The sequence below is a fragment of the Macaca mulatta genome, chromosome 14 (genome assembly GCF_049350105.2).
Source record: "Macaca mulatta isolate MMU2019108-1 chromosome 14, T2T-MMU8v2.0, whole genome shotgun sequence".
Lineage (NCBI taxonomy): Eukaryota > Metazoa > Chordata > Mammalia > Primates > Cercopithecidae > Macaca > Macaca mulatta.
Genome location: NC_133419.1, coordinates 42,585,695 through 42,608,614, shown reverse-complemented (window position 1 = coordinate 42,608,614; position 22,920 = coordinate 42,585,695). Strand labels below are relative to the sequence as shown.

Below are 22,920 nucleotides of genomic sequence, written 5' to 3'. Positions count from 1 at the left end.
ACAAGGTATTAGGAAATATAGGTTAGACTTATCAATGAGGAGTGAATATTGGTGTTCCTTCAACATCATTTTTTAGCTTAAAATACAAAAGGCCCAGGAAGGTGTTTATCAGAAAACTTACAGTTTCTCACTGACACAAAGTGATATGCGTATGCAGGGAAAATTCTGAAATATTAAAGATATTTGTGCAAGCAGGAGCATATCATTGCACACAGTGGGTTACTGGGGAAAGAAAAGGAAGTGGCTGAGGGATCCACATAGCTGAAGATTTGTGCCATAGTTTGTCATAAGAAAACACACATCATTTGAGAGAGGTGGACTAAACGAATAGAAAGTAGTTCCAGTATGCCAGCTGGGCCCTAATTAGTTAAACAACATCCTTCTAACAATAGTTGAAGGAAAAAAGACATGGGAATGGGATGGATGTATATATTTTATATCAGATGGGATAAATTTATATACATTTTTCTCTACTACATGTGTGCATATAGAAGACCTGTACACACATATATGACAGACTTTAGGAAATCATGAGAAAAAATTATAGAAATGAGAGAATAGAAATATACAATTGTGGAAATACAAAAATAGAAGATGAACTGGTGACAATTTTTAGTGTAAATTTTGAAAGGAATAAAGTTACTAGAATTTCTAGAGGCAAAAGTAAATTTAAGAGCAAAGAGTCAACATGGGAGCTTTGGGAGTTTATGTCTAAAAAGTGGCTGAATTTCAGCAGGCAGTTTGTGGTGAAAAGCTCCTAGGGCATTCGTTATGTGTGGCTTTTATAAACAGCATTTGTGTCATCCTCCCTACGGAGACCTCTGGGTGGCCCCATGGAACAATAGGCTCATTTATAAGTCAGCATGTGACCAGCTCTGAAGCTAGGGTGGATAGACATAGTCAGTGATGAATTGTTTAATTCTTCTGGACTTCATCTTTAAGAAGACTGAACAATTTGGAAGTGAGCTCCAAGCGTCACCTACTCATATTGGAAAATGAGTGATGGAATCAGAATATTCAGTAAAGAAAGACTTTGTAATTCAGAATAGGTCAAAGAATTTAAAAGACATAACGAAGATCATATGTATGGAAGACAAAAACAGGGATTACAAAGAGGCCATGGCTGGGCGCAGTGGCTCAGCCTATAATCTCAGCACTTTGGGAGGTTGAGGTGGGTGGATCACCTGAGGTCAGGAGTTCGACACCAGCCTGACCAACATGGTGAAACCCCATCTCTACTAAAAATACAAAAATTAGTCGGGTGTGGTGACACGCACCTGTAATCCCAGCTACTTGGGAGGCTGAGCCAGGAGAACCTCTTGAACCCGGAAAGCAGAGGTTGCAGTGAACTAAGATCATGCCACTGCACTCCAGCCTGGATGACAAGAGTGAGACTCCATCTCAAAAATAAATAAATAAATAAATAAATAAAATAAAAATTTTAAAAAGAACACAATTACAAAAGTCAGTTTTACATATAGGTAAATGAAATTGGTTTATAATTTTCTTCTATGTTCATTAACTGTTCAGATAGTAGGAAAACTTTACGATCATTAAAGCTTTGAAAGAAGTCAACTAGTATAGTCTGGGCAAAAAATGATTGAGAAACACAGAGTTAGAGAAAGAAGAACACTTTGTGCCCCAGATAAAATGTTTGGAGCCTATTAGATTTATAGGGAACAAAATGATGAAGCTATGGAAAGTGTGAAGAGAAATAGGAAGAACAGGGAATGATGATCTTGGGGAGAAATTTTCTGAGAGAGAAATACGAAGGCTTATAGTTATTCAGAAGTCAGAAGTATGTTATAGAAAGGGGAAGATAAAACAAAGGAAAAGCAATACAGATAGCAAAGCTCTGAGTCCTAATTCAGTCATGGCCTTGTCTGAGGATATTATGATGGTTGTGTTTTGTGATGGGAGGAGTTCAAATAATGTGTAATATGAAAATAGTTTAAAAAGTAACATTAAAGGATAAAGTGAAATGGTGTAAGAGAGGATTTTGTAACCATAAAGTGCAATTAAAATGTTAGGAAATGGATTTGAAATTGGGTGGCTAGATTGTGCCTAAGGTCTGAGGACTCTTCCATTATCTGCTACTCCTGAAGTATGGTGGGGGAGGGGGAATAGATCATTATTCATCCTTACTTTTGTAATGATTTCAGGTAAAATTGCATCTTTGTGTAGTGAATTATATGACAGCATGCCAGCTAGTCTGCACAACAAGAATAAGGTCTTCATACTAATAAAACAATTTTTTTTCAGTGAAGAAAAACATTTTCTTAATGTAGACATTTTGGAAATATTTCTGTCTTCTTGCTTTTTTTTAAGTAGCTGAGCTGAGCATTTTAAACCCGATTTTATTTTTATGAAGAAATACATATACATTGTTAATAAAATGGTGCTATAAGACTTATGCCCTCAAAACAGCAAACCTGCTCCTCCTTTCTTACCCCTTTCCACTCTTTTTTTCTCCTTAGTTCTCCCCAGAGACAGCTGTTATGGCTGTTTCTTCTTGTATTTATCTCCAAGCTTCAACATTATTCACTTACGCTGCTTTATCTTAGTTTTAAATTTTAGATATTTTCTATGGCATATTCATGAACTCAGTGTAGCAGGAGTAGGGAGATGACGATCTAGCCATCTTTTCTCTCCCCTTCCCCTACTCACCACACATATTACACTTCCTTTCTTTCTATTTGCTCAACATCATTAGCCATGCCATAACGTTGGTCAAATCGTTATTCAGCATTTACTTTATAATGATCATGTTAATATTACAGTGTACTATGATTGCTCTTCCTTTTTGAAATAATTTCAATTTTTCTTGAAGTCAATAATTCTTCATTGTGTTATCCTAAGTGTGATGAAAAGGCCCTTACCAGATCCCCTTAGGGAAGGGTAGGACCCTCACAATAATGTCACAGGCAAACATGCCAGTGAATTTCTCCATTTCATTTCCGGTCCCCTACATTTCTCCAGCCTGATCTCACAGTGTCACCCTGAAACTTCTCTACCTTGTTCTGTTGGATCCCTTATTTACTGGATCAGAGTCTTCTGTAGATTACTCCCTCAATTTCCAGAGCTCATCCTGAGAAAATCAGTAATTCATTCATCCAACATATATTTATTCAACATCTATTATGAAACCAAAAGGGTTCTAGGAAATAAGGATATATCAGGGAACAAAACAGAAGATCCATGACTCTCTAAGGACATCATATTTATGTGTGTAGTGTGTAGGCTAGCCATATAAAATACAGAGTGCTGTATTCCATTTGAACTTCAGGCAATGAATACTTTTCAGTACGAATATTTTCTAAATATTGTAAAGGATATACTAAGAAAATTTAATTTTTTCTCTGGAATTCAATTTGAGTGGGTGTCCTATATTTTTATGTGCTAAATATGACAACCCTAACTGGGAGGGATTAGACTGTATACCAGAAAACCCTGGTAAATAAATAGCATGGTAGAGAGTGATCAGTGTCATGCTGCAATGGGGAAGGAGAAGCAGAACAGGGTAAGGCAGATTGGGAGTAACAGGAGGAGGGATAGCAATTTTTACAGGGTGGTTAGGATAACCCTCATTGAGAAGATGAGTTATTAGCAAGGGTATGAAGGAGGTGAGGTGTTTACCCTGAGGTTATCTGGGAGGAAAGATTCCAGACAGAAAGAACACCAAGTGAAGAATATCTAGAGTGGACCTGAGTGTTTGGGAAATAGGGACACCAGTGTGGCTGTCACAGAGCATTTGAGGGGTGCAGTGGTAGGAGATGAAGTCAGAGAAGTAACAGGAGTCCAGATCCCCTAGGAAATTTAGGTTATTGGGAGAACTCTGTAGTTTACTCCCAGGGAAATAGGGAGCCATGCAGGGTTTTGAAGAGTTATGGCATGAGGTGACTTCTCTTTTAACAAGATCCCTCTAGTTGCTCCATTGAGAATACACTGAAGGGCAAAAGTGAACGCCCAAAGACAAATTTGAAAATTGTTACAATAATTTGGGTGAGATCAAAGAATTTTGGACTAAGGAGACAGCCGTGAAGATGGTGAGAAAAGATTGGATTCTAGATGTATTTTTCCTCTAATATTTTACCGTGAAAATTTTCATACACATAGAGACGGTAATACTTATGTAACTACCAAATGGATACTGCAATGAAATTTTTGCTATATTTGCTTTATCATATATTTTTCCTTCTCTCCATCCTCTGGCTGAATCATCTGCCAGTCAGACATTTCTCTGATTCAGTTTCTGCAGAGATAAACCTTCAGTCTCCTGCTGTGATGACACTGTCACTGGCATGGGAAATCTGGGGTGGGGACATAGTAATTCTGGGTGCTAACCAATCCTTATACTAATTTTCAACCCATTCTACTTTATTAAACTGCATTTTTCTCCTCACCTGATGGAGGTATGATGATTCTAAAGCCTACGTTTTCTATAGTTTCCAGGCATTGCTTTGCTTGCTTCTTTTTGACAGCTGCTGTTTCAGGCTTAGAGTTCCACCTCTGTTCTCTTAGTTACAACTCATTTGTTTTCCAGCTTCTAAAAATGTATTGCTCTTTCTTCTCTATCATTTTATCCTCTCAACTTCCCTTATCCTTTGACTTTGTAACATTATTCTTTCCTTTTCATTTAAGTAGGGTTTTAAAAGGAAGGAGGCTCATATTTTTAAATATTTTACCAATAGAAAAAACTGAATATATTTAGTAATACTTAATTTTCCATTGTAATATCAATATACTAAAGGCACATTAAAACCAGTAGCAAAGTAATAGTTTTTCAGAGTATCTAGGTTACTAACTCTTTTGTTGCCTTTTAAGACTCAAGACGACATCAGTTTGGAAACCACTGTTGTGTATCACCATCATGCAGTGTTAAACTTTGGCTCTCCCAGTGCTTACTTATTCTAGCCTGTTTGTTGGATTTTGGTATTAGTGTTTAGAAGTGATAATGGAATTCAGATTGAATCAGGCAAATGTGACCCTGTCTGCTTAGTAGAGGGAATGGTTTTTCTTTGCCCTATGGAATTCTGCTTCCCTTCCTAAATAGGTTATTACATCTTTGGAGTGGGTAAATTCTAATTTCACTCTGGTATAGACCAGCTACCAATCCTTCCTCTAACACTAACATTTTCTATCTCATTGCTTTCACTATGCTGACTGTTCTATAAAATATTTATTATGACTGTCTTCTCTGTCTGAAATGGTGCTATACACTGGTAATTAGATGGAGACTAAGCCTTCTTAATTTCATTTGATGCAGGGCTGGGAAAATGGAGACCTTACATAACAAGGAGATGAGGACTGACAGGCAGTTGGCGTTAAGTGCTCCTACACATATTTCCAAGAAGATGCAAATGGAACTTTTCACCAGTCCATCATCATATGTCACTTACTTGCTGCTTTTCCCATGTTTGCTTCCAGAAAGAGGCTAGTGAAAGTCATTTGTCTCTACAATGAGCCTGCTTTATAAAGCTGAATTCCCTCCCCCACCAGAGGGAGACAATTATAGCAAGCCAGGAACTTTTTTCTGTTCAGTTCTAATAGCCAGAATATTTCTGACCCAAGTCCCTGTCCATGTTGGGAGATTGGTTCTCAACATCTAGGGCACTATAGTAGTTCACCCTTCAAATAAAGGTTTGAGGATGACATTCACCCTAATGTGTGATTTATCACTGGAGACAATGCCTCACAACTGGGCATCAGAAGACTAGTGCACTGTGTGTCCTTGAGCTACCCACTTAACCTCTCTGAGGCCCTATTTCTCTATCTGAATAATGGTAACAGTAATACTTGCCTACTGAGCCACTGGGTAATTGTGATAACAAAATTAAATAGGAGGAAGTACTGTCAGGATTTTAATAAGATTTCATTTTTGAATGTGGGCTCAAGGGCTAAGCATTCAGGCTGCACCTAGCTTTCAGCATTTTTGTATGGCCGAAACAATGAGGTTCAGATTCAAGTAAAGTGTTTCAAGCATGTAAATTGTTCCAAGCATGTAAAACACCTTCTTTATTGTGGTTTTGGAGTTCATTCCCAGTTGGGCAATATGACCGTCAGCAAGGACTTGATAAAATGGCAATATGTATCCGTAAAGAAAAGGGGTGTTGCCCATGGAAAGACCTTTGATAAAAACTCAGGTGGCTCTAACCCTTGGCAAAGTCACTTTAGGATGTATAGTTGAGTAGTAATGAGTATTATCTGAATCATAAGAGACTTTCAAAGCTAAACTTTGTTGCTTCTAAGCTAGGTGACCTTGGGCAATTCACTCAACCTTGCCGAGCCACTGTTTTCTCATTTTTAAATATGGACATAATGCAAACCACTTAGAGTTGCTCCAAGGATTAAGTTAAATAAAACCTGTAACAACCTTATCATTATCAGTGGCAGCAGCAGCAGCACAACATTATTATTTAAAAATAACAATAGCAGGTTATTATTGTCTACATTATGTTCCAGGCACTGTTTCTACATGCTTACACATATTAATATCTGTGTGTGAACAACTATGGGGCGAAGGAATTACTATAGTCATTATTTTGTGGATGAGAAACTGAGACACAGATTAAATAAATTTATTCTGGTCATACAGCAAGTTAGCAGTCTGATAAAGGAAAAACAAATAGTAGTTTCTGCTTTATTTACTGTTATTTATCTCTCTGAAGTTTTATCTAAGGAAAGGGTATAATAGGCTAAAGGACTATTGGGAAGTTAAAATGAGATAGTAAATAAGATGATAAATAAGAAAAATGCTTGTAAACAGTAAAATGGTAATTCCAGAAGCTTGTTTATTTGGGTTGTGATTAACTATTTATAATTGCACATAACTAGAGAGGTTGAAATGAATTCCCCACCTTTGGCAAGGACGTCTTCAAATGTCATTTGTTATTAGTAGTGCCTCAGTTTGCCCTGCTAACCGGTGACCTTATCAGTTATCTTGAAAATGCTAGAATCAAGCTTTCAACATGGCAAACTATCCATGGAACACCTGCTGTCTCACTCCTCCATGTGTTAAGGTACCTCAGGCAAATAGCTGAATTCCCAATCGCCCAATTTTGAGCATATGCCATTTCAGAATAATAGTAGACAATGACAGAGTCTGTTGTCCTATAAATTAATTTAACATTCTTCCTCTGGAGAGCAGATGACTGCATTCTAAAAACAATATTTTCTCTCGAGTTATGATGGCTTGTAAAAACACACAGTGAATGGGGTTGACAAGAAGGTGTTGGGAAGCGTATGATATCCCAGGGGACTGAACAGATCTAAATTTAGGTGGGTTGTCTCTTCTAGGCAGTTGGTGTCAGATACCATTGCCTCTTAAAAGGATGACTTCAGTGAATAGCAGTTAACAGATTGTGCAGAAACATGAGCCTCTGTGGTCCATTAAGTGGGGAATCGTTTAATGAGACCCAGAATTGTACTGAGGGAACCATGGCACTTAGGCATTAAAAGAGAGAAAAGGAAGGGGTGAAAATTTTATGAAGCAATTTATTACTCCTGTAAACCATGTTTTTTAAAAAATGCATTCCAGGTATAATAAGAATTTGTGAATGAAGATCATGAAGAGAATAATGTACTTAATTCACTATGGATTCTGTCATGGTATTTGTTTCTTCTCTTTTTGCTTCCCTTTTCCCCATTTCTTCTTCTGTTTCTCTCTTGATTCTCAATACAATCTCCCACTTTCTTATGCAATTCCTGTTATAGCTTCAATTTTTGACCCAAAACTATCTTTCTTTCAAAGAAATTCTTGAAGCAAAACTTGGTGTCTGAATTATTCACACACAGATTTTTTTTTCAGACTTCTCTTTCTAAATAAGGGCACAAACCATTTTACCTTTCCCTTTCTCCTATCCTTTCATAAATAAGCAATGCAGATGTATTTTATAAAGGTAGTGTTGCTCAGAATGGGGCATTAGTAAGTATTAGTGTTGTTCATCCAGTCGTTTAGCATGCATTTATTCATTTAATATTCATCTAGTAAGCATTGTGTGCCTGACATTGTGCTAGGTCCCTAGGGTATGAAATTTAGCAAGGAATAACCTTGCCTGCCACTCAACAAATATTTGTTGAATGGTCAAAGGAAGGGATTCACTTTACTTCACCTGGTGAATGTGGAACAATTCTCTGCATGTATAAAGGCAGGAAACTTTCTTGGGATTTTAAGGAGTTCCGAATATCTATGGAGTGAGTAATTTGGAGAGTGGGCCTGGGCTCAGAAGGTAGGACTACATACAGTATAGTACAGTTGTGCAGCGCACATCCTGAACAGTAATACATGGTAACTCTGGCATAGTGAGAAAGAATGTGGGAAAAGAAAATAGTAGCTGGGCTATAAAGTGCTTTGTGAGCCAGGTTACTTATTCTTATGGAGGGATGGGGGTAGTGGTAAAAGAGAAGGTTATCAGAATTGCTGTCAAATTTTCCACATTATGTATGCTTCTGACCACCATGGAGATGCTGATATCCTCCCCTTACCCTCCCCACCCCCACCCCCCACCCCCGCTTTCCCAGGATCTTTGCCACATTGCTAATTTACTGTGAGCCATATTTCTCAGGTGAGCTATAGCTAAGAATGTCTGAGAAACACTAGACAATGGAGAGCCACTCACAGGTTTTTAAGAAGGCGGAAGCATGTTCAGATTTTCCTTTGAGGAATGTTACTGTGGCTCTGGAGTAGAAGGTGGATTAGTGAAGAGTGAGAGATGAGGGGGCATCCTGCAGAAGAGCATTCACGTCCTCAAGGTCTAATGACATCTGTGTTCAGAGCACTTGACAGATACTCCTGCTGCCCTCAGATTTCAGGGCCACCAGCGCACGATTAGAGACAGAATGAAACAGATTTGTCCCTGTCATCCTGAGAGGGCGATGACCTGATGCATTTCATACGAATTATGATTTCAAACAGACACAGACATTCAAGCAGATCTATGCTGGGGAATTAAATAAAGCTATAAAATATAAACATGAACCTTTTAAGTTAAAATTCTCATCTAAAAGACATTTTCTGTTGGGTAGTTTTTATTTTTGTTAGTAGTTTTGCTTGTTTGTTGTTTATGTAATATAGCTAAGATATATACAGCTTGGTTATCTTAAAAAACAAGTACGTTACCAATAAATGCACATTTTTTTCTGGCTGTCCTATGTGGCCTTTTTCACTTAGTAAAATATATGATTTTCTGTGATCTACATGAATGTAGGCCTTACCTTTTCAATGAAAATTGAGTTGATATGCTTCTGTTTCTAAACACAAATGTTCCCAAGAAAAAGGAAAAGACATTCTTCTTTTTTTTTTTTTTTTATTGCTTTAAGTTCTTAACTCCATATAATGTGATTCCAACCTATCTTGCTAAACTACATAATTAAGACAGAGGGGGGAAAAAAAAAACTACTTTCTGAAATCCTGTTATCATGTATCATAGGAGCCAGAGCGCTAGACCCCTTGATGCTGCAGTGACCTCCCCAAGACCCATAGGAAGCTGCTGACTGATCATTCCACAACTTACAAAATTTTTATTATATTCTGAGTTAACATGAGAAAGTTAACTTATTTCATATCAACTTATTTTTCCCCTTTGGATTAAGTATCTGGATGAGCTAAGAAACTTGATTGGGGTTGGAGCATGAGATAGTTTTTTGTTTGTTTGTTTGTTTGTTTTAATGTTAGGAAAATAAAATTAAAAGATAGCACTAAAAAGTAGGCATTAAGTAAACATATGATAGTCTCAAAAATGTGTATTCAATTCAGTAAAACATAGTGACTTACCTGACCTGATGTAAATCACTGCTGTTTCAATATACTAAATGATACATCCACCCTTAAATATTGCATTCATTATTAGGAAAATATTTTTTTGTTTGTTTGTTTTTGTTTTTGTTTTTTGAGACAGAGTCTCACTCTCTCGCCCAGACTAGATGGAGTGCAGTGGTGCCATCTCGGGTCACTATAAGCTCCACCTCCTGGGTTCACGCCATTCTCCTGCCTCAGCCTCCCAAGTAGCTGGGACTACAGGTGCCCACCACGATGCCCAGCTAAATTTTTGTAGTTTTAGTAGAGACGGGTTTTCACCGTGTTAGCCAGGATGGTCTCGATCTCCTGACCTCGTGATCTGCCTGCCTCCTCCTCCCAATATGCTGGGATTACAGGCGTGAGCCACCGTGCCCGGCCAGGAAAATAATTTTTGAAATAACACAGGTCCTTAATTGTAAGGTCATATGCTGGATTGGGAATAAAGATGTGGTTTCTAACCTGGCTCTAGTGAACAACCTATGTGACCTCTCAGACTGTGCATCTGTGAAACATTACCAGTGACCTCAATGTTTCTTTTTATCCTCTTAATTTCAACAGGGGGTATTTGTAGATTACTTGGCACATAGTAAGCACTCTACTATTGTATGACTCTGTCATCCAAGGAAACACTTTCCCTCTTAGTGTCACATATGAAGAGGTTTTCTAATTAAAACACATAATTAAGCATCACAGTAAGACAGAGTCATGAAACAAAATGCTCTTGATTAAGAATGGGAGTGTTTCTTCTCATTACTGAGAGAAAATATTTTTTAAAAAAAAGCAACAAAAAGACAACTTTGAGGCATGTTGATTCTTTCCTCAAGGAATGTGTGTCATTAATAGAAACAAAGAAACGATTTACAGTGTTTGCAACAGCCTGATTATGCTTATAGAACTTCATTAGGGCCACTGGGATAAAAGCTGAGAGAAGATTTTGGTCACTGTCTTTTTCCCCCCTTCAGAATTGAGAAATGTTGCTTAAGTCAGTAATGGATCGCCTGGGCTTTGCTATGATCAGAGGCACAGTAAGGAATGAAACCAGTTGTTCAAAATGGAGACAGCCATAATAAAACTAACAAGCAAAAGCTACTGCTTTGCAACATATGGTGTTGGAGGCTATTTGTAGCAACTCTTGTGTTTCTTATCAACAACAAGAATAAAGAAAAATAACAACAACATAGGACTCGATATTGAATGTAGTCATGTACTGTATAACTGTTTCAGTCAATAAGAATGGCTCTATAAGATTTTAATACTGATTTTTACTGTGCTTTTTCTGTGTTTGGATATGTTCAGATATACAAATACTTACCATGTGTTATAATTGCCTACATGTTCAGTACAGTAATTTGCTGTACGGGTTTGTAGCCTGGAAGCAACAGGCTATCCTATATAGCTTAGGTGTGTAGTAGGCTGTACCATCTAGTTTTGTGTAAGTACACTCTGTGATGTTCACATAGTGGTGAAATCGCCTGACACACATTTCTCAGATTGTGTTCTCATTATTACGTGTTGCACGACCATCCTCAATTGACATATGCATTGATGCTACTGGGCAAGAGCCGCTACCTTTTGGAATGAAGAACAAAATGTTCAACTCTATGAAGCATTAAAATTAAAAAAAAAAAAACCAGTGAGATACACACTGGACAGAAATCAAAGCCCCTTCTTACTTATGCCAACAGATAACTAGATATGAATGTATTCCATCGTGTTACCTCACTTAACACATTTACTTCTGAAATAATTAGGGCTACTTGAGGATAATCTTCTGAAATTAAATTTAATATTTATTTAAGATTTATTAGGACATAAGCCTATGACTCATTTTAAATGAGCACAGTTAATCTGCTTACCCTACTTACTACTTCTGATAGTAGTGATGTCTTGCCTGTGCTGAATTACCACAGGTAAGTAACCAAGCATGGGTGAAAACCAAAATCTAGCAGGTATGGTTTAATAGAATAAAGGATTCTTGCCCTGTTCTGCTACTGATTTGTTGTGTAATCCTGCCTAAGTTGCTTAAATTCTCAGAGCATCAATATTCCTGTCTATAAAAGCAGTAATACTGATAATGACATTATAGATTAGATAAAGTGAGTACAACTTGTGGCAGTATCAAATGAAAAGAAGTATTATATGATAACAATATTGGCCCTGTTCTGAGCTTGCATATATGAGATTCCAGAAATGAAGACTACATCATCTCTCTCTTCGGAGAGCTCACATATTCTGAAAAGGGACATACAGGTAAATCAGCAATTGCAATATTGTGGGATGCGTGTAACAGTGAAATCATGTGGAAACTAAACAGTACACAGCAAGGAAGGATTCACTTATCTGGGGAAGGAGATGACCATGGAAGATTTTCCAGTTGAGGGTGACGTTTTGAACATCAGGGCTAGGGCTAGAGGTACAATTTGGAGACAAAAGTAGGTGGTAGTGGAAACCATGAGGTTGCAAATAGAGAGTGGTTAGAGTCAGAAAAGCAGTAAACAAAGGACAGAATATGTTGGAATGGCAAAACTTAAAATGTAGAAGAAATGTAACCTATCAAGGAGTCAGAGAAAGAACAACAAGATAGGTAGTAGGCAATTCAGGAGACATACTTGTCACAGGTAGTCAAGAGGTGGGGAGTTTCAAGGAAGGAGTGGTCAACATCATTAGATACCTTACTTGACAGAGTTATCATGAGAAATAAAGTTTAAGGGCCATACATTGTATTTGATACAGTAGATGCCATCTGGCTCCCTTTCCCTGTGCAGTCAGTTAAGAGGTATGGGGCAGAAGAAAAGTGTACTGTAGGTTATACCGTGATGAGCAAGTTAGAAGTGAAGACACCAAGTGTGAATGTAACTATCAAGAAGGTCAGATGTAAGCAGAAGGTATAAGAGTAAGAGTAGAAATTAACGAGAGTTAGAACATAGTGGGAGGAATTGAACTTGGACAGGAGAACTTCTGAGATAAGAAAGGTGGAGTAAATGATAAATATAGATTCAGGTATATTGGTCAGTAGAGGTGTCAATAGAGGATGCATGCTTGATAAAGGTGAAGTCATCAGTAGGCTGATGGAGGGAGGGGGACAAGTGGTGTGTTTGAGGGTAATAGATAAAATGGGAAATGGAGCTGACCAAAACTAAAAGAATCAATTAATTGCAATTGACCTAATGTCACTAATCTGTGAGATGGAAGAGTTCTTGGATGAAGTATATAATCTTCCTTCTAAACCAGCTCAGCATCTGTGCTGGAAAAGCTCATTGCAGTGCAACCATTCTAGGGAAAGGGAGGGAAGAGTTTGAATAATAATAGCAGGCTGATTCGCTTTTAGGTTAAACAGTGGGAGTTTGGTTTATGGAGATGGAGGTGAGTGTTCAACTTTTTTTTTAGATCGGTCACATACCAGAAAAACATGGAATTTTAATCTCTTTAATCAGGGCTATAAATCTCTATGACAGTAGTATCTTTTATAAAAAAGAATTTATATATGGATCCTCTTCTATTTATGTATGTATTTGTTTAAATTGACAGATAAAATTATACATATTCATCATGTACAACATAAAGTTTTAAAGTACATATACATTGTGGAATCACTAAATAGAGCTGATTAACAAATGTATTACCTACATAGTTATCATTTTTGTGGCAAGAACTCTTAACATCCACTCTTTTTGCATTTTTTTAATTAAGGAAGGATACAATATATCATTCTTAACTATAGTCACCATGCAGTACAACAAATCTCTTGAACTTATTCCTCCTAACTTACTGTAATTATATATCCTTTGACTAACACCTTCCTATCCCCCTCACCCACCAACCACTCCTGCTTCTAGTAACCACCATTCTTTTCTCTACTTCTATGAGATCAGCATCTTTAGATTCCATATATGAGTGAAATTGTTACAGAAAAGGGGTCTGGATCCAGACACCAAGCGCGGGTTTTTGGATGAGTCCACAGAGTAAAAGTGAAAGCAAGTATGTTAAGAAAGTAAAAAAGCAAACAAACAAAAAAATGGCTACTCCATAAACAGAGCATTCTTGAGTGCTGCTGGTTGCCCATATTCTGGTTATTTCTTGATGAAATGCTAAACAAGGGATGGATTATTCATGCCTCCCCCTTTTGGACCATATAGGGTAACTTCCTGATGTTGCCATGGCATCTGTAAACTGTCACGGCACTGGTGGGAGTGTAGCAGTGAGAATGATCAGAGGTCGCTCTTGTTGCCAGCTTGGTTTTGATGGGTTTTGGTTGGCTTCTTTATGAGCTGTATTTTGTGCTGACCTTATCCTATATCTTATCCTATGAATTATCCTGTGAAATATCTCATTCTATGACTTAGAATGCCTTAACCATCTGGGAATGCAGCCCAGTAGGTCTCAGCCTCATTTTGAAGCCCCTATTCAAGATGGTGTTGCTCTTGTTCACGTGCCTCCGACAAAATCATATGGTATTTTTGTCTTTCTGTGCCTGGCTTATTTCAAGTAACACAATGTCCTCTGGGTTCATTCTTGTTGTTGCAAACAACAGGATTTTCTTCCGTATTATGGCTGAATAGTATTCCATTATGTACATATACTACATTTTCTCTACTCATTCATCCATTAATGGACGTGTAGGTTGACGCCATATCTTGGCTATTGTGAATAGTGCTGCAGTAAACATGAGAGTGCAGATATCTTTTTGATACACTGATTTCATTTCATTTGTATATATACCTAGGGGTGGAATTGCTGGATCATATGGTACCTTTATTTTTAATAATTTGAGGAATCTTTGTGCTGTTTTCCATAATGGCTGTACTGACTTGCATTTCCACCAATAGTGTGTAAAGGTTCCCTTTCCTCCACATTCTTGCCAACACTTGTTATCTTTTGTATGACCCTAATATCTTAATCCCATGCTTGAAACCTCTGAACAGCTTAGCCACTGGCTTTCTTAGCAAATTTTAGGTTACTGATTAGCAAGGTCTAACTGAGACATCAGCAAGAATAACTCAGAATTGAAAATCTGTTTTCTAGAGTATATCCTCAGACAGGGCCGCCTATTTCATGGAGATAGTTTGTAAGGTTTGCTGTGGAAACATTATAATATTGACCTAAAACCCTTCCATCTCCCGAGAGTAGCCAAAATGAGGCATGAGGAAAGGTAATGGATTCCACAATTACTCCTCTTCAATATGAAATCAATATTCTTCTTTGAAGATGTAGAAACTCCTTTCTGTTTTAAGTATCATGGGTAAGTACATGAATCATGGATGCTCACACCCTTGTCAAACACAGCATCAAGGAAGCATTCAGTGAAAGGCAATAGTATATTTATGTATGTTGTCATTTTTTTCAGTGTAGCTTAGAAACACGAAAGCAAAGAATAAAGAAAAAAACGACTACTTCAAAGAAAGGGAGAAGCACTTTACAGTTCTGATAAATTTTTAAGGACCCAAGCTGCAGAGCACTGACTAGGTCCATAGAGAAGATCAGGAAAAATATAAACTCTCTTTGTAATAATTGGAAAATCCAAACAAACTACTAAGGCTGATACCTAAAAGAAATCTTCCAAGAGAAAGAAACCTCTGATATCTGATTTTACTATTAGTAATGTCCCATTCTTAAGGTGTCCATATAAAGCAGTGTCTCATGTAAAGTGTTTTATAGGAAGTTGCATCTGTTTCTAAAAGGAAAACAATTCTCTAATTTTGTGGAACACGTTTTTAAAATGTAGGTATAAATTGTCTGTTCATTATTTCCTTTAAAAGCCTGGGAGTGGAAGGAGGTCATCTTATACCTTTGGAGAAAAACACCTCTCCAGTTATTGCCTACAGAACCACAATCAAAGGGAAATTGTTACCAATACACCAGAGGTTTGGTGTTTGTCCTATTGCTCTCCACATAGAAAGTCAATCACTGGGCAATGAGTGTTGCCAGGAAAGAAGGCTTTTTCAGGTGCTGCAGCTGAGAATGGGAGATCAGTCCCAAATCCATCTCAACTGACTAAAATGAGGGGTTTATATAGCAGAGAGGAAATGTAACTATGTGTGGGAAAACAGGAATTAGGGATGAGTGAGGAGGAGAAGTTGGTTACAAGAAGCAGGTGTTCCCTTAGGCAGTGGGTGAGGGGTCTGGCTCCCATAGTCCAGACGTGATGATCTGGTAAGTTTCAGTTGCTTGACACTATCTGGGAGGCCTGATGACTGATTTTCTGAGAAAAGAACTCAGATAAGACAGTTTTAACTTTCTCAGATTTTCAGACTGGGAGGGTCAATGTCTGTGTTTATTCAAAAGAAATCATAAACATCAGTTCTATGGGACCCTTGGGCAAGTTTCAAAAGGATGAGATAATCTCATGAAACACCTAGATTCAGGGTTCAAAATGAGAAAACAACAAATATATCCCTCCACCTCACAGTCACACAAAATCAATCAACAAAGCTGTATGCCTCCTCCAACTGTAGTTCTTATTAAAGGAACTTTCACATGATGAAGCTAGACTTTGGAGATGGATGTTATTCGCAAAAATACAATTATGTCCATTAGACTACTCTTACAAAGGCAGGAAAGTAAACCTAGATACATTGTAAAAGTATTTCCTGCTAATCCTCCTCTATTGACTGTGGTAAGAATATTGGACTGAAACCAACATCTGCAGTAGAAAGGATGTGGAAGAAGAAGTGAGCAGAAATTTAATTCCTGTATTATTCATATTCGATATGGGACTCTGTTCCATGCTGTATCCACTTTGCAAAGTACTATTGATTCATTAAGAAATTAGCAAACTGCATATGTGCCTAAATGGTCAGTATACTCCAGGCTGAAAAGTGTTTCTGTCACTGCTTCCTAGAATTGTTTAAAAACCGTTCTCACTGGCGGTTCTTTCTGGTTGAAATGGCCTGCTCACAAACACTGAATTAGACTTGGGCATTTTGCCAGGGGCATTGATACCAAGAATGTTTGGAGACAAGACTTAAATGTAATTTACAGAGCTAGGAGGTGCCAGAACTTCAAAATAGGCAAAGTTGTTCTCTCGAACAGTGGTAGAAAGAATCCAAGTGTTATTCTGACACTGACCTTTGCAGTTTTTGTCCCAGTGAATTCAAGTTTTGGAAGCTGGTGGTAGTAAAACATATGCAGAAATTTGTAGGACTATGAATATGTGGATAAAATTATAAAAGCCCTAGTTGATTTTATTTATTTAGTAAAAGCTGTCATGAGAAAAGGACTAGACTAGAGTCAGATGCTAAGAACCTGGCTCCAGTCCAACCTGCCTCCAGTTAGGTTCTTGTTTTACAGATGCAGACACTGAGAACCAGATCTTTGATTTGATTTGCTTAGATCCTAAGATCTGGTTCTTGGTGTCTGCATCTGTAAAACAACATGGTACTGTGACCGGAACACCAGGGATTAGGTCCTCTTGCTTGCTACATAGAAAGCTAATCACTAAGACAATGAGTATTGCCAGGGAAAGAGGCTTTATTTGGATGCTGCAGCCAAGAAGAACACATCAGTCTCAAATTTATTTCACCAATCAACTAAAATTCAGGGTGTCTATAATGCAGAAGGAATGTAGCTACATGCAGGAAAACAGGAATTTTAGGGAGGGGCAAGGAGTCTGGCATTTAACTGTCTGGTGTCATCTGTTCCTTGCCTAAAGGTCAGTTTGCTGAGCAAGAAACTCGGATAAGACAAATTTAAGTTTCAAGTTTAAGACCAGGGAGGGTCAATTTCTATATTTATTATTGTTATTTTCATTATTATTATTATTGTTGGAGATGGAGTCTCACTCTGTCACCGATGCTGGGGTGCAGTGGCACGATCTCGGCTGACTGCAACCTCTGCCTCCCAGGTTCAAGCAATTCTCCTGTCTCAGCCTCCTGAGTAGCTGAGAATACAGGTGCCTGCCACCACACCCAGTTAATTTTTATATTTTTTTCTTTCCAGTAGAGATGGGGTTTCACCATATTGGTCAGGCTGGTCTCAAACTCCTGACCTCAGGTGATCCACCCGCCTCGGCCTCCCAAAGTGTTGAGATTACGGGTGTGAGCCACCATCCCCAACCATATTTATTTATTTTTAAAAGTAACTATTAGTTCTGTGTGACACTTGAGCCAATTTCAGTGCCACTGGCAGGGCCAGGAAAGGCAAAGTAATTCCAAGCTAAACCCTCTTTTTATCTGCTTTATGTTTCAGGGATTCTCACTGATGTTTTAATGAGTACGTTCTGATGCTAAAATAAGTTTGAAGACTTCAAACTGGAAGATGTGTTATAAGGTCCTTTTGCTACTGAAATGTCAGAGATTCTGTCTAGGTCCTGCTGCTCACTGTATAGAACGCCAGTCACTGAAACAATGAGTGTTTCCAGGGAAAGAGGCTTTATTCGGGTGCTGTGTGATCAGTCTCAAATCCATCTACCTGATGGACTAAAATTAAGGGTTTATATAGCAGGGAAGATATGTAGCCTTGAAAACAGGAATTAGGGAGTGGTAAGGAAGAGTAATTGGTCAACAGGGAACAGATGGTCTATTAGGCAATCACAACAGATGAGGGGTCTGATGTCTCATTGTCCAGATGTGGTGATCTGGTAACTTGCAGCTCCTTGATACTAACTGGGATGCCTGATGTTTGGTTTTCTGAGAAGGGAACTCAAATAAGACAATTGTAATTTTCTCAAATTTTAAGACTGAGAGGGTCAGTTTCTGTATTTGTTCAAAAGAAACCACAAACATCATTTCTATGGGACAGTAGTGCTGGTTTCACTTTCTGTTCTAAAATTCTAATACTCAAATGAGAATAACCAGTAGAAATACGTTTAATTCATATAAATCAAATAGTTTTAATTACTGTTTTTCATTAAATTTTTATTAGTTGGCACAATATTTGATTTTGAAAACTGCTCCATGTCAACCACATAAATGAAGTTCTATGAAACCCCCAAATACACATGCAGAAATTTTAGATACAGGCAGATAGAAAGCAGGTCCAAAACCTTTATCAAAAGCTACATGAAAGTGGTAAGAACACAAGTCATCTCCCACTGGCTGGGAGTCAAAAAAAAAGTCTAGATCTCAAGCTGACACCAAGTAAGAAGAATTGAAACAGATTTTATAGACTCTATGATGTAACTTCCCAGATTTTCTCTCACAATCACATCCTCTTCCCAACATTACAGTGCCCATATGTATCCATAACATTTTGGGCAGGAGAGGGCGTCAACAGGGTCTTTGATGATTGTGCAACATTACCTCTTAATATTAAATTTTCTGATATTTGAAAGAAGTTGATGACAAATTATTTGGTTTTCCATGTCAAACTGCCATAACATATTTTTACTAGATACAAAGAATCATGCATTCTTCACATTTAAATCAATAACCTTGTTAAGTTGGAGCTCTAGATGGCTCCTGGGCTTGGGGTGAGTTGTTTGTTTGTTTTCAAAGACATATTCTATGATAATTAGGAAGAAAAAGAATAAAGAAAAACATAAATGTTTGCCTATTCAAAAACACTTTGCCTTCAAGGGCTCAGACAATGACTGGGGAAAACTTCAATAATTTTTTTAGTGCATTTTTCCATGTTATTTTGTATTGAGTATTTGTTTGACTCTTAGCATTATAATTCATTAGCAGACATTTCCATGGTCTTTAAAATCCTGATTCAGAGGGGAATAACCCACTGGGAAAAATGGAGCACTAAGCTGAGTCAGTAGGCAGGAACTAGAGACAGTGATAAGAACTGTAATAGAACATCAGATATCAGAGAGAAGCCTCCAGACACATTAAACCAAAGAATTGTACATAGGTGCTGGTTCCCATAGCACAGCAAAGCTGGGTTCTGGAGTTGTTTATCCTTAATTCACTTCCATAGAAAAAAAGGACTTCTTTCATAGACTATATGCTACCTCAGACATTGCGCACCAAGTAGAAAAACAGTGGGTCATGAAATCCAAACCAAAACACTAATTTCACTAGAATCAGGGGTTGATTCAAGATACTATAAGAATTTTCATAATTTAACACTTCTGATATTTTTTCATTTCAGATGCTGCACAACAAACATGTCATGGTCCGTGTGGGAGGAGGCTGGGAAACTTTTGCAGGGTATTTGTTGAAACACGACCCCTGCCGAATGCTGCAGATCTCCCGTGTGGATGGCAAAACATCCCCTATCCAAAGCAAATCTCCAACTCTAAAGGACATGAATCCAGATAACTACTTGGTGGTCTCTGCCAATTATAAGGCTAAGAAGGAAATTAAGTGAAACAAATTGGTCACGACAAGGGGACCCTCATAATGGCCTGTATCCGCTTCTCCAGTGTAGTCAGTTTAGTTCATATGTTCTGAAAACTGTTTTGGAGAAAGATAGACAGAAAAATGTCATCATATTGAAAAATGTTCAAAGAGTAGCACTATTTATTTTTAACGCTTCTGTAGAATATGACCTATTAAAAGAAATTCTAAACTCAAATTTAAATTAGCCAAATTTTAGGCAAATTATTATTTCTTAATATGCAAACACAGTATTTAGAACACAAACTATTAGAAACACAATTCTAATTAAAGATAAACACTATAAGGAGAGAACATTTAGGATTTGCAGATAAGTCAACAGAAAGTGCCTGCTTTACATCCATGAGTAAAAGCACCCCAGACATTTTTATAACTGCAAGATTTTTATGCTGTTTTTTTACATTACATTTTTGATTAGTGTGATAATGTGCTACAAAAAAAAAAATATCCAACAGCACTACAAATAAGTACAGAGTATTCACAATAGTAATATGTTACTGGAAAGGCCACTTCAGAAAAGTTTACATTCACTTGGAAGGTTGCCTTAAAGTATATCTCTTATCTGTGACCAAATATCTGGGGTACTTTTAGAAGTTTTCAGTACACCCCCTTAGAGAATAGCTTATGAGTTATTTCTCACATTGCTGAGCACATGGCTGTGTTTAGAATGATCTAGTGTAATTCACACATGAGCTGACATACGTTGATACTTTGATGAGTAAATTGTACAGTCAAAATGTTCATTGATTTCATGTTATTTCAAAGCATTTTCTTATTAAAAATATATCTTTAGTTAATCCTATTTTGCTATGCCTTCTAGTAAAGTAAATTCACTGTAGCTAATGATGTTACAGACTCACGTATACCCTTGTATACCTGGGACAGGGCTGTTTTATACCAATAAACAGCAAAATATTGTCCTTACTCATTCAAGAATTAAAAGGATATATTTTAAAAATGTTATCTGTCTCTAAATCAATGCCTCATTCTGAAATCAAGTTAATTTTCAAATGGCAACTTTCTCCAAGAGTTATAAGAAGAATCAAATTAGGGCTCCCTGGCACTTCTTCACTTTGGGAGATGAGTGATGGTGGTGTTAGTCTTCCTTAGTAGAGAGTTCAGGTTTTATTATTGGTAGTAATGTAAGTGCTGCTCTGAGTATAAAAAGGATAGAAAGTTAATTTTTCATGTACTAATTTTTCAACATTAACAAAAGAATCCACCTTTCTTTCTCCAAAAAGTCAGGAAGGAAGAATGTTTGTTACATGACAAATTTAGTCAAAACATACATAATTGAGAAGTTCTTAAACAACATGCGTGGCATAATTTTGTGGTGCTGGAAGTGATGATAATCATTTCAGGGAGAGAAAGTCAGTGAAACCTAAAAAAAAAATAGATTAAAAAAAAAACCCCTGAGGTGTTGTAGGTGATAGTCACATTGGTACAGTGAATAATTCTAATATATTTAAAAGTATAATCTTGAGTGATTAAGATATTTAAGTTACCTAATACACTGAATTTCTTTGTATAGTTAATGACAATATTTCCCTCAACATTTTCTCCTGTGCCTAAATTTGTTCCATAAGCATATTTATATCCTTAATAATATAATTTCACTGCCTGTGTCTAAAACAAACAAAAATTAAAATAATAGTCAACTTCATTAAAGAATAAGTGCAGCTTAACAAAAGTAATATTAACCTCTTTATCTTTTGCATTAGTAGTTATCTATTGCTGCATTAAATTGTCACACACTTGGTAGCTGAATAAGCATGTTTATTATCTCACGTTTCTGCAGTCAGACATTCGACATGGTTTCAATAGGCTAAAATCAGAGTGTCACCAAGCTGTTTTCCTTTCTGAAGGGTCTAGAGGAGCATCCATTTCCTTTCCTTTTCCATCTTCTAGAGGCCACCTGCATTCCTAAGGTCCATGATTTCCTTCCTCCATCTTCAAAATCAGCAATGCAGCATCTCTATGACCCGTCTTCTTTCTTCATATCTCTTTCTCTCATAGGTTAGAAAGGTTTTCTGCTTTTAAGGATCACATGATTAGATTGGCTCTACCTAGATAATGTATTTTAAAGTCATTAACTTGAGCACATCTAAAGAATCCACTTTGCCGTGTAACATAACATATTCACAGGTTCCAGGGATTAGGACATGAACATATTTGGTGGGGAGGGAAGGATTATGACACCCATACCACATCTAAGATGGTCTTTGAAGTGTCACTGAAAACATGGTCACAACTGCCACTGGAGTCTAGCTGCTAGTCAATCAGCACCAACCAAGGATGTGAAAAAAAATTAGACTATATTCAGCCTCTTACTCCTCAACTCCTTATTGAAGACTGGCCAGGACATAGACAAAGTAGGTTTATGTCACCTTATTCTCAGCTAGATGTAAGATCCAAGGAAGGACAATGGAGAGATGGGTCCAATAGCCAATGAATAAAGAATTAAAAAGTCTAAGTAGTCTAGAAATCTGGCTGCAAACAGAGTGGAAACATCTCAAACCAGAAGTTCAAGTAAATAGTAAAAAGGCCACAGTGAGAAATAATATCAACACATTGAGCAGACTAGGCTGATTCTGAAATTAAGTGACTCACTGCTATCATATTCAGTGTCTCCTGATGTGGGTGGGGACAGAATAGTACCTACAGGATATGTGGTAAAAGTGCTTGAATCAGAGACATATAAGGAATGATTTCAGGAACACTGAGAGGTATTCATTTTTACTGTTAAGAAATTACTTGGAGGAACTGTTAGCTGTCTTGTCTACAGATTGTTTTGTACTAGTGAAAAGAATAGAAGCAGGGAGAATGAGGAGAAAACTCTGGATC

General features: G+C 37.3%; 1 protein-coding gene across 6 annotated transcripts in view; it reads left to right on the top strand.

Annotated features, from left to right (window-relative positions):
• The window catches only part of GAS2 (growth arrest specific 2), a 144,385-nt gene extending 123,348 nt beyond the window's left edge, over positions 1–21,037 (top strand). For 5 of the 6 annotated variants that reach the window (XR_013403188.1, XR_013403189.1, XM_015114619.3 and 2 more), the window contains one exon: positions 19,829–21,037. Coding sequence is in view for 4 of the 6 variants with exons in the window: in XM_015114619.3 (XP_014970105.1) it covers positions 19,829–20,047 (219 nt within the window). In the remaining 2 variants the exon portion in view is untranslated. The remainder of the gene's footprint in view (positions 1–19,828) is intronic. The other variant, NM_001257624.1, reaches the window with a different exon arrangement.
• The last annotated feature ends 1,883 nt before the right edge of the window (positions 21,038–22,920 follow it).